The sequence below is a fragment of the Eublepharis macularius genome, chromosome 7, assembly GCF_028583425.1.
Source record: "Eublepharis macularius isolate TG4126 chromosome 7, MPM_Emac_v1.0, whole genome shotgun sequence".
Lineage (NCBI taxonomy): Eukaryota > Metazoa > Chordata > Lepidosauria > Squamata > Eublepharidae > Eublepharis > Eublepharis macularius.
In genome coordinates this window covers 129,989,893-130,002,318 of record NC_072796.1, presented here as the reverse complement: position 1 = coordinate 130,002,318, position 12,426 = coordinate 129,989,893, and the positions used below count along the sequence as shown (strand labels likewise).

Here is a 12,426-nt window from a genome sequence, read left to right as displayed (position 1 = left end):
TTCAAGTGGAGGAGTGGAGAATCAAACCCGGCTCTCCAAATTAGAGTCCCGTACTCTTAACCACTACACCAAACTGGCCAAACTGGATTATTCATAGACGGTGTTGGACAGGACCTTTCTCAGATTTAGGTACCAGGGAAGCCATAAATATTGGTATTCCCAAAATTTGGGTCCTCCCATGCTGGTCTGCATTCTGATTTGTGAGTTATTTTGGGGGTGGGGGGGATTCTGAAATTATTAGGCTCCATTATACTCTATGGAGGAATCTTTCTGGGGGGCTGGGGGGGCTGCTATTCATGCAAATTAAACCAAACTTGCTATGGAGTGAGGGGCTTCCTGATCTCTAAAGACCCACCAAGTTTCAAGTAGAATGGGTCAAGTGGATAGGTCCCTGGACAAGTTGCCCCCAGCTGCTCTTCACTTTAGTGGCTCAGAAGGATTTTCACTGATAGACCTCCATAAATCTGTCTAATCATTTTTTAAACCTGTCTTAACCTGTGCCCTGTGCTTCCGCTGGCAGCAAATTCTACACTGAGTATTTCCTTTTGTCCATCATGAATCCACTGCCCATCAAATGCTCTTGAGTTCTAGTATTTAGGGAGAACAACAACAACAACATTCGATTTATATACCGCCCTTCAGGATGACTTAACACCCACTCATATCATGATCATTATCCCCACAACAACAATTACCCTGTGAGGTGAGTGGGGCTGAGAGAGCTCTGAGAAGCTGTGATTGACCCAAGGTCACCCAGCTGGCTTCAAGCGGAGGAGTGGGGAATCAAACCCAGTTCTCCAGATTAGAGCCCCGTGCTCTTAACCACTACACCAAACTGGTGCAGGAGAAAAAAGGAGAAAAAGTAATGGTAATGTTAAAAGACCCTGTTAGTATCATAAGCAGTGTGTGCATGTGTGTGTGTGTGAATACTACATGACTTTAGAGGCTATCCTACAGAAGAAATCTCCATGGAAATTTAAGGGACTTAAAAGATTTTAAGGTTACAGTAATCAGTTATATTAAGAAATAAGCAGTGTATGAGTTAATAATTGTCTTTTGCCCCCTTTTTTTACTATTACTAAAATAATGAGTAGAAATAGGTTTGAATTTTCTGTGTGTTGCTTATTCTGGAAAAATATTTAATTGTTATGGCTATAAAGATCACGACTTTGTATCTTGTATTTTAATAGTCCTTGCAGTATACAGTGTTATATCTGCTTTGCTTGCCCCCCCTTTCCCCCATCTTTTATGTATCGCCCCCTTTTTTTGCTTAATAGAATAAAAAAATGCAAAAAAAGAAATCTAAGGGACTTGCTTCATAGGAAACAGGCTGAAGCATGGGTGAGATCAGTGAAGTCAGAAAGTTTGAAGTGGAGATAGGGTTGCCAGTTCCCTGGTGTGGGCAGGGGATCCCCCGCTCCCAGCAACCGATCAACTGGCTGGTGGGGGAGAAAGGCACGAGAACAAGCCTCCCAGGGCATGCTCTCGGAGGGGCATGACGACATCACTTTCAGGAGTGACGTCATTGCACAGCTCGTGGGAGTGTTCCCGTGCTTTCTGCCAGGCCAATTTGGGCCCCAAATGGGCTGATTCTTTAAGAATTAGTCTGGTGTGAAACGGGGGAGTGCTCTCACGGGCTACACAATGTCACTCCCAGAAGTAAGCTTCTGGGATCTCGAAAGCTTATGCTACAGTAAAGTTGGTTAGTCTTAAAGGTGCAACTGGACTCTTTTCAATTTTGCTACTGTCGACTAACATGGCTAACTCCTCTGGATCTATGACCATGGAAAGCACCGCATTCAGCCAAATGGAGAGGAAATCCATCAACCTCATGAAGAAACTGGCACAGAGACAAACAGACATCATCTTCCTTTCTAAATGCATGCATCTGACGAAGAGAGCTGTGGTTCTCGAAAGCTTATGCTACAGTAAAGTTGGTTAGTCTTACAGGTGCTACTGGACTCTTTTCTATTTTGCTACTGCAGACTAACACAGCTAACTCCTCTGGATCTACTCCCAGAAGTGACATTTTCGTGCAAAGACTTCAAAAAGGTGAGTCCCGGGTCCCACCCGTTCCTGCCAGGAGGGTAAGGGGATCTGGCAACCCGAGGTGGGACTGGGGTAAATTAGAAAATGAATCTAAAAAAAGAATATTAGGGGCTTTCGTGAGGGCCGAAAGGTGGGATATAAATGTTGTTAAATAAATAAAACGGTGTTAAATAAAATTAAATACAATAAATGTTAAAGTCAAAACTGACCACTAAAACAGTATTAATGAAATACACACACACACACACACACACACACAACTGTCTCCTCGTTCACTCCTTCCCTGCCAAGAGCCCCAAAGGCAGAATGAGCAGAACCAACCCCAACTGGCTGGTCTCCAGCATATGGGAAGCTGCCCCCAGAACTGGTACTTTCCCCATAATGAACAGCATAATCTCCGACCGCTGGTAATCTGGAAGGTTGCTTCCGAAGAATCCTGCGTGAGAAAAGAAAGATCGTGCAGGAGGGAAAAGAAATCCAGGAACAATGCTTTAAAAAAAACAAAACAACCCCTTTCTCCTTACTGGAACTGAAGCGAAACTCCTCTCTAATTACTAACATGGCCAATTTCCAAATTTTCAGCGCAAAATGATGCACCTTCCTTTCAGTCATCATGATTGGTTAAATGTTTATTATTATTAGACACCCCATCACCAGCAGTCCCCAATTTCCTCTGCAATCAGTGTTTAGGGTGAAAGGAGTACGCAACTCTGGCATTCTCTATTTTGGTTTCAGGGGCTAGGACAGAAGGCTGATGCCCAGGACTTTTTTTCTGGGAAAAGAGGTGGTGGAACTCAGTGGGTTGCCCTTGGAGAAAATGGTCACATGGCTGGTGGCCCCGCCCCCTGATCTCCAGACAGAGGGGAGTTTAGATTGCCCTCCGCGCCAAACTCCTCTCTGTCTGGAGATCAGGGGGCGGGGCCACCAGCCATGTGACCATTTTCAAGAGGTTCCGGAACTCCGTTCCACCGCGTTCCTTCTGAAAAAAAGCCCTGCTGATGCCCATGTAAAATCAACGTCTGTACTTTTGATATTGTCAGAGACTGCAAGCTTAGACATTTCAAGTAACTTCACTGCACAAACCCAAGGATGCTTGAGTTAAAGATTTATTGATAACCTAAGAGCTCAGTACAGTAGACATTTCATTGACAGGAATAACAGCTCCCTCCCCCTGCTAAGCATTAAACTCTTCAAGCCCAACCCATTCTACTCCTCCCTTAGTTCCACTCTAAGCTAAGTTCTAAGTTCCCATCTAATTAGCTGAAGAAGGTAAAGTGAAAGTAAACAAAGTTATTGTTTTGACTAGGCCTCCCGGTCTTCTTCGGCCAACTGGCTGCATCTCCCTGGTAACGTTGATAACATTCCCGCTGGTAACATTCCTTCTCACAGCTTCTCTGACATGTAGCAATAGCACTCTTAAAGTAGGGCATGGGAGATCAGGCCTGCAGCCCGACAGTGAACCCCCCCCCAACCCCCCCAAAGTATGACAGGGGCCACCCTGACAAATATCCATATTACTTCTTAAGATTACTCACCGATGGTTTGGATGATAGCATTCTGGACAATTCTCTCATCATTTTCCTTGGGGTTTGCGTTAAAACAGACACTGTTCACTGAGCTACGCCGGTCACTTAATTCAAAGTCGACGCTGAAACGCAGATGCTTTAGTAAGGTGTTGAAAACCTCTAAGACAGTTGGGCCTGCAAAAAAACCAAAACCAGCAGCTGTGACTTTTTAAACTTTGAGCTCAATCAGAGGCAATAGATAGAAAAAAAAGGGTTTATGGTAGGTCAGCTAAATGTACTAGTATAGTATAGCGATGAGAGGGAAAGAGAGGGTTGTCAGACCTCCCGCTGTAGTGGGAGGCCTCTTGCTAGTAAATTTTAAAAAGCCAGTCAGGGGCACATGTGCTATGATGTCACTTCTAGGGAAACCCGGAACTAACACTGAGTAGCTCTAGGAATAGCCAGAAACTCTATGGTATACTACAGCTTTTCCACTGATTCCTAGAGCTATCTGTTGTCACACTGTGGTTTTCCCTAGAAGTGATGTCACTGCGCATACACAATGCCATGTCCCTTCCCATTTCCCACCACCTCAGGTCCCACTGGTTGCCAGGCAACGTCTGACAACTCCAGATAGACCAGGATTGGGGAAACATGGATCCATACCCCAACTCCGCTATGAAGATTATGGGGTGGCCCTGGACCAGTCACTATCTTTCAGCCTAATCTACCTCATTTAGGTGGGCTGCTGTCTGGTTAAAATAGGGAAGAGAGAACACTTGAACTCCTCGATGGAACGGCAGGATAAAGATGAGATAGAGATAAGATTGTGTACGTGGGGTGTCGGTGCACTACAGCTCGGTTAATACATTCAGTCAATGGAATAGGAAGTACTTCTTCATGGTCAGCTCTTAGGACAGTCTGGTAACACATGGGAGCTGGAAGGAAACTGAAGGTGGGGGGAGTTACATGGCTCTTTTCTATGATAAAGTCACCTGCAGGGCAGGGGGACAATATGGATGGAAACAGACAAGAAGCATCATTCTTTAACTATGCAAGGTTTGTATGAGAAAGAACCACGTTACCCCACCAATGTGGCTGCTCCATTCAGGTACTGCAGAACTGGTACATGAGCAGACCAGAGAAAAAACCTTCCAGGTTGCTGCCTAAATCGGATATTCATCTAGGCCCCTGCACTATGGCTTTCTTGCCCAAACACTCAAGTTCATTTTGGGCTGCCCCCGTTAAAGAGTAGAGACGTCTATCTTTCTTCTGTTTTCTAAAAAGCTATCCACAGACGTTCTTTGCTTTCAGCTATGATCACGGTTCTCCATCCATCAATGTCTTCTCTTAATGGAGGCCTTCCCTTTCAACTTCTTATTTCTTTTGGACCTCCAAAGCTAGGAGAGAGTTTTTTGTGAAAAAGCAGCAGAAACAGTTCTTTCCCCCCACCCCCTTCTGCCAGTCTCTGAAGTGCACACACGGCTCTTGGCCCTCTCCTTCCATTTATTTCCTGTTCTGTAATGAACCATTTATCATCCAGTCCTGCCACTATAGCCTCAAGGATTTTTGGATTAAAAAAAAAATGAAACGGCAGCTTTGTTTACTGGATCAGCATTCTGTCAGAGATTTCAATGAGGGATGTGAAAAGCCCTGCAGTATTTTTCTTCTGTGGATATTTCCACCTTATCATAAACTGGCATAAAGCGCTCAGGACAATTTTTTCATTGTGGTTCTCCAAAGCGTTAACAGCTATTGCACAGATATGGTGCAAGTCTCCTTCTTGCTCATTGGGGTACTCCACTGGGAGCGGTAACCAACTATTGCACACGCTATTGCACAACTATTGCACCATCCATTCAAAAGAGCACAAAAGAGATTTGTACAAGAAGTTGCACAATGAATCTGGGCTTTTTCCCTTTTCTCAAGAAATCCAACAGTATATTCATCACAATTTTATCCTGCTCGTTCACCATATTATTCCTACAATGGCCCTGTTTTTCTCCCCACTGAGAACTCAAGCGGGCTTAGAACATCGTTCTTGTCTCCTCCATTTTATTCCTACAATCCCTGTGAGAGAGGATAAGAGAGAAAGACTAACCAATAATAGCCCAGCGAGTTCCAAAGCAGTGTGTGGATTTGAACCTAGGACTCCTGGATCCTAGTCCAACACTCTAACCATTATCCCACATTGCCTCTCTGAGCTAATTTTACGCCAGAACAGAAAAAAAGCTACAGGTAAAACAGAAATGGAAATCTCTATAACCAGCTGTAATGTTTGTTACATAAAAACGGTACAATTCAGGGTCTTCAGTGTCATGATACTCACCGATGGACCCTTTGGCAGCAATAGCCACAGCTTGTAAAAGGGCTTGAATGATCCCAGCTCGGACTCGTGGGAAATCCCTTTTGCGAGCATCAAGGTGTCCCAGGATTTCCTGTATCACATGATGAGAATACTGTGCCTATAAATTAATGTAAGAAATTTAAAAAGTAGGTAACATCTCCATGCCACCTAAGAAGTCTGGGTCAGAGGCTTCTTCTCACAATCTCATTCATGAGTTAGTGATAGGGCAACCAATTCATTGTTGGACTTTTCAGCAGTTTGCAACCTGTTCATGTGTATTTGCAAGCACCCATCAGAAACGAAGAGCTAAACTACAATTACACGAGGACGCGCATGTGAAGGGAGTTGCAATGCTAGCTGGGAAGCTGAGTTTTAAAAGACAGATAGGACGGATTTGCCGATTTCTCCTCTCTACAGAGCCAGCAAAAATTGCTCCTCAGAGGGTTTGTTAATTTCCTCCTCGCCTCTGGGAGGCTCTGTCTGTATATTGTGCAGGGGGTTGGACTAGATGACCCCAGAGATCCCTTCCAACCCTATGATTCTATGAAAACATACAAAACAATACCCCAGATAACTCCCTCTCCCTCCAAAAGATGTCCGCAGCCTACAGTCTGTTAAAAGCCCTGGCAAATAAAACTGCCTTGCAGCATTTCCAAAGACACAGCCTCCTTCGGTTCTTTGGGATCCCATTCCACAAAGCAGGAGGTACAGTGGGACAGGCAGGGTTTTTGGCTGATGCTTGGCAGGCTGCCTCATGCAGGAAGAACCAGCAGGTGGCAGCCTAAGGATTCTAGGTGGTGCACAAGGATAAACGGCAGGAGGCTGTCCTTTAGCTATATCAGTCTTAGGCTGGGAAGGGCTTTAAAGGTCCTAACCAGCATCCTGAATTTGACTTGCAAAGAAATAAGCAGCCAGTGTAGTTCATTTATGACAGGCGAGATATGTTCCTGCGGTGGAACCCAGAGCCGAACAGAGTTGTGGGCTATAATTCAATACATAAAGCTGACTGAAAAAAGAGAGGAAAGAAGAAATTTTCTATTAAAAAAAACTTAAGCAACACCAATTAACTAGCAAGCTCAAGGGAAAGACATTCCCATGAAACGACCCCTGGCCTAACCTATCCTACAGGTTTGTTGCAAGGATAAAACAGAGAGGGCCATGTACGCCACAGTAAGTGCCTTGGAGAATGGCTGGGATGAAAATCCCAATAAATGAATTGGAGCCATAATCATGAAAGGATGTGACTCTCCATCCACCAGACCGACCGCAAAAACAGGGTTTCTCACCTGTAACTGTTGATCGTCGAGTCTCTTCTGTGCAGACACACATTGGGACTGCGCAGGCGCAGGCCAGCCGCGGAAAAGATTTTTCTAGCTCTAAGAGATGTGAGGGGGACGTTCGGATCCACCGCGCATGCGCGCCGGTGTTCCCGCCAATTTTGAATGCATATATATCCGAACGTCCCCGGCATTCCCTCAGTTCACCTGAGCCGCCGGAGAAACAATGGAAGAAACCAAGCACTCACAGCGGGGCAGGCGGGAGGGAATGTGTGTCTGCACAGAAGAGACTCGACGATCAACAGTTACAGGTGAGAAACCCTGTTTATCGTCTTCGTCCTTCTGTGCAGCCCCACATTGGGAGAGTAACTAGCATCTCACCAATGGGGGCGGGTGTGAGTGTCTACTTGAACAAGGACTGCAGGACAGCTGTGCCCACAGCCGAGTCACGTCGTGCATGCACATCCACAGAATAGTGCTTGATGAAAGTGTCTGCAGTGGACCATGTCGCAGCTTGGCAGACGTCCCGGAGCGGCACTCCTCGCAGGAAGGCAGCAGAAGCAGCTTGCGCTCGAGTGGAATGAGCGGTAACCAACAAGGGACACTGGACTCCAGCATGCTGATAGCAAAGTTTAATCGTAGACACAATCCAGCGAGAGATGGACTGGGCAGAAGCAGGTGAGCCCTTGCGAGGGCCAGAGTAACACACAAACAGGGCAGGAGACTTCCTGAAACATTTGGTGCGGTGCAAATAAAACAATAAAGCACGCTTTACATCCAATGTGTGTAGTGCTCGTTCCCCTGGGGATGAAGGTGTTGGAAAAAAGGAAGGGAGGAACACCTTTTGCTGTAGGTGAAACCTTGAGACTACCTTGGGCAGAAACTCCATGCTAGTGTGGAGCATGACAGTACCAGGGAAAAACTGCAGGAAGGGAGGGTCACACCGCAGGGCAGACAGCTCCCCAACACGCCTAGAGGACGTGATTGCTACCAGGAAAGCCACCTTCTGAGTGAGCAAAGGTAGGGGACAAGAAGATAGAGGCTCAAAGGGCTGGAGCATCAGCCGGGAGAGAACCAGGGAGAGACTCCATTGCGGAATGGGATGGGCCCTAGGAGGGAAGGTTTTGAACAGGCCCTTCAGGAACTGCTTGGAAAGCCAGTGAGTAAAAACTGTCTTCCCATCAATCTGCTCATGGAAGGCAGAGATTGCAGCCATGTGGACCTTAACACTGGAAAACGCAAGGCCCTGGGAGCAGAGTTCCAGGAGGTAGTCCAGGATGACAGGAAGCGGGCAACTAAAGGGAGAAACCCCCTTCAGGGCCAACCACCGGGAAAAACGTGACCACTTCCTCTGATAGGACAACCTGGTGGACGGTTTCCGGGCATTCAAGATCACCCCAAGCACTCCAGAAGAGAGGCTCACTCCCGGGTGCCCAGAAGCCAGGCAGTCAGATTCAGTACAGCCACATCGTGATGCCACACCCCGTCCCTGGTTAAGAGGTCCGGGGCGTGAGGCAGGGGGAGGCATCGCCCCTGGGACAGGGAAAGTAAAAGGGGGAACCAATCCTGGCGAGGCCACCGAGGGGCAACGAGGATACAGTGGGTTCGGAAGGCCCTGACCCTGGAAAGAACCTTGTACAGGAGCGGGAAGGGCGGGAAGGCATAAAAGAGCCCTGGGGACCAAGGTATTTGGAAGGCATCCCCTAGGGAGTGGCGGCCAATGCCGGCCCGGGAGCAGAACAGCGGGGCCTGTTTGTTGCGGGCAGTGGCGAAAAGGTCGACCAACGGCGTGCCCCATGTGCGGAAAACCTGGTCGAGGTAAACCCTGTTTAGGGACCACTCGTGCTGAGGCAAAAACACCCTGCTCAGCGCATCCGCCGAGGTGTTGAGATCCCCGGCAATGTGCACGGCTCTGGGAAGGACGTTGTTGACCATGGCCCAATTCCATAGAGTCGTTGCCTCCTTGCAGAGCTTGAGCGAGACCGTCCCTCCCTGCTTGTTGAGGTAGTAGCAGGCCGTGGTATTGTCCGACAGGACCTGAACCCTCCTGTTCCGAATGGCATCTGCAAAAGAAGCGAGGGAGTAACGGATCGCCCTAAGCTCAAGAAGGTTGATATGCATGGATGCCTCAGATGGGGACCCGATGCCCTGAGCCGAAAGCTGTCCACAGCGCCCTCCCCATCCCAAGTTGGAGGCATCGGTATAAACCGTGACCTCAGCTAGGAAGGGGCCGAAAGGACAACCTTCAGACAGGTTCCCAGGGACAGTCCACCAGGCCAGAGAGCGCAGCACCACCCTGGGGATGGAAAACCTCTGGTGGTGACCCATGGTGAGGGGGTTGTACCTCCGGACAAACCAGTTTTGCAGAGGCCTCATACGCAGGCGCGCAAAGAAAACCACCCCTGTGGTGGAGGCCATAAGGCCCAACAGAGTCTGAACCAAAAGGGCAGTCTGATACCGGCAATGCATAAAATGCCGGGCCAAAGCGGAAAGCCTGGCCAACCGGTCTGGGGGCAGGTAGGCTCTACCCAGCAGGGAATTGAAATGGACCCCAATAAACCTAATGGCCATGCCCGGGGTCAGGATAGACTTATCCCCATTAACCACCAAGCCCAGCCTAGCCAGCACGGACAAAGTGAGGGCAATATGGGCCTGGAGAGAGTCAGGCGAGGGTCCCACCAGGAGCCAGTCATCCAGGTACGGGTAGATAAAGCAACCCTGGGACCGCAGGTATGCCACTACGGTGGCCATGCACTTTGTGAACACTCTGGGTGCAGAGGCTAGCCCGAAGGGCAACACTGTATATTCATACACAGAATTCCCATACACAAACCGCAGGTATTTCCTGTGGCCCTCAAATATAGAAATGTGGAAGTAGGCATCCTTCAGGTCTAGAATGGCCAGCCAGACGCCCACCTCCAGGAGTTCCATGACTCGCGCCAGGGTCAGCATGCGAAACTTCTCAGCCTTCAAATAACCATTGAGGCCTCGAAGGTCTAAGATAGGCCGGGAACCTCCACCCTTCTTATCCACAAGGAAGTATCTGGAATAAAATCCCCATGGGGAAGTAGAGACATTGACCACCCGGACAGCACCTTTGGTAACCAACTCCATAACATTATTGTGTAACACAACATCACAACATGGAGAACAACGGGGAGGGAGAGAGAGAGGGGGTGCATCCGTAAACATCAACTTGTAACCATGGGCCACAATGGACAGGACCCAAGCGTCAGAAGTAACACGTTGCCAACAGGGCAAAAAAGGTCGAAGCCTGTCCAGAAACTGGGCAGCAGAGGAAGCACCCTCGGAGGCCAACGGGGGAGCGTTCAGGCGCAGTCAGAAGACCGAGGGCTTCTGCGCCGAGGTCGAAGGCTTGGGTGAAGAGGGCTGTTGCCTGCCCTTGGACCGGCCGGAGCGCCTGGAAGGGTGACGCTGCTGGGCAGAGTAGGATCGGTGACCGTAGGACTGGCCCGAGAAGAAGCGCCCTTGACGCTGCTGGTAAGGCTGGTAAGGGGTCTGGTAGGATCGGAACCGACCATAGCGATACCTCGGACCCGACGACTGGGCTGAGGGGGCGACCCCGAGGGACTTGGCCGTCTGCTGATTCTTCTTCATCAGGGAGAGGGACTCATCCGTCTTCTCCGAGAAGAGCTGGGGCCCCTCGAACGGGAAGTCCTCCACCTTCGCCTTCTTCTCTGGAGGCAGGGCCGTGGACCGGAGCCAGGCGTGCCGACGCAGGACCACCGAAGTTGCCATCGCTCGCGCTGCAGAGTCGGCGGCGTCCTTGCCAGCTGTCATTTGCTGTTTTGACAGCTTCACGGCCTCGGCTTGGAGGGCCTTAACCAGGTGGCGGCGATCCTCCGGGAGGTCGGAGAGGTAAGAGGACAGCCTCTTCCACAGGAATAGATTATAGGATCCCATTATGGCCTGGAAGTTGGCAATACGGAATCCCAGAGACGCGGATGAGTAGAGTTTCCTGCCCACGCCATCCAGCTTTCTGCCTTCTCGGTCCGCCGGGGCCGACGAGGAACCGGAACGGAACCGAGCCTGACCCTCCTCAGCCACGATCGACGAGGGTTTCGGGTGATTGAAGAGGTACGGGCAATCATCTTGCTTTAAACGGTAGTACCGTTCCACCTTCTTTGCCGTCGCGGACAGGGACACCGGCGTCTGCCAGAGCGCGAGAGCGTTATCAACAAAATCCTCCACAGGGGGAAACGCCACCGACGCGGGGGACCCGGAATACAGCGCCTCCAGCAGCTTACTCTTGGGCTTGGAGGTCGTGGAGGAGACGTCTATCTCCAGCGCGGCGGCCATCCGCACCATTTGTTCGGAGAATAGCCTGTAATCGTCATTCGGGGACGATGAGCGGGGCCCACCCACGGTATCATCCGGGGAAGGATCCGAGGCCGCGTCTGAAGAGCACTCCGACGGTGACGCCAGACCTTCATCATCCTCGGAATCCGAAAACTCCGGCGAGGTTTGCGTCGGAACCGAAGACCGGTGAGCGGTCGGGGCCGACGGATAAGTTGCAGGAACCGGCGGTCGCAGAGGCAAGCCCGGAGGTGGAGGAGCGGGTGCTGGGAGCCCGACTGGCTGAGCCGGAACGGAGACCATCGGAACCGACGGATGTTGCAGGAAGGGCAGCGACTGCTGGAACCACGCCACAAAATCCTGCCAGGAGGTCATGTTCCCAACCCCCGCGACCGGCTGGCAAGGGGGCAGAGGAGCAGGCACCGGGGCAGGCCAGCGAAGAGGCATCGGAACCGACGAGGTAGACGGCAGTGGAACGGAGGCCTCTGAAGGCGCCGGGGCGGACGGCAGGGAGCGCTCAAAAGATTGGAACGGTTCCGGGAAAGGCGGAAACGGCATAAATTCCTCGGGAACCGACGGAGGAGGCGTGCAAGGAGGCGACGGGGTGTGGAGACTCACCACATCGTCGGGTATCAGGACTGGTTCGGCCGGAGAACCAGGCAGCACAGTCGGAGCTGGGGACAATGCACGGCCCTTGGCCCTCGACTTCGCCTTGGCCTTCTTGGACGGGGGCTCCGAAACAGCCTCCGGAACCGAAGGCTTGGAGGAGGACTTCGGCTTGGGCGCGGAACGCTTCTTGGCCTTCCGGCTCGAAGGACGATCCCCGGAACCGGAATCAGGTCGGGCCTCCGGAACGGGTTGCCCCGTCGGTTCCGAGGGGAGCGGCTCTGGCGACTTACGAGACGGCGCCGGTGACGGAGCGGCGGAGCGC

General features: G+C 50.5%; 1 protein-coding gene across 2 annotated transcripts in view; it reads right to left on the bottom strand.

Annotated features, from left to right (window-relative positions):
- The window catches only part of EFR3A (EFR3 homolog A), a 98,499-nt gene that overhangs the window by 31,324 nt on the left and 54,749 nt on the right, over positions 1 to 12,426 (bottom strand). For both annotated transcript variants that reach the window (XM_054985562.1, XM_054985563.1), the window contains 3 exons: positions 5,884 to 6,019; positions 3,585 to 3,749; positions 2,371 to 2,485 (listed from right to left, as the gene is read on the bottom strand). In XM_054985562.1, the coding sequence (XP_054841537.1) occupies positions 2,371 to 2,485; positions 3,585 to 3,749; positions 5,884 to 6,019 (416 nt within the window). The remainder of the gene's footprint in view (positions 1 to 2,370; positions 2,486 to 3,584; positions 3,750 to 5,883; positions 6,020 to 12,426) is intronic.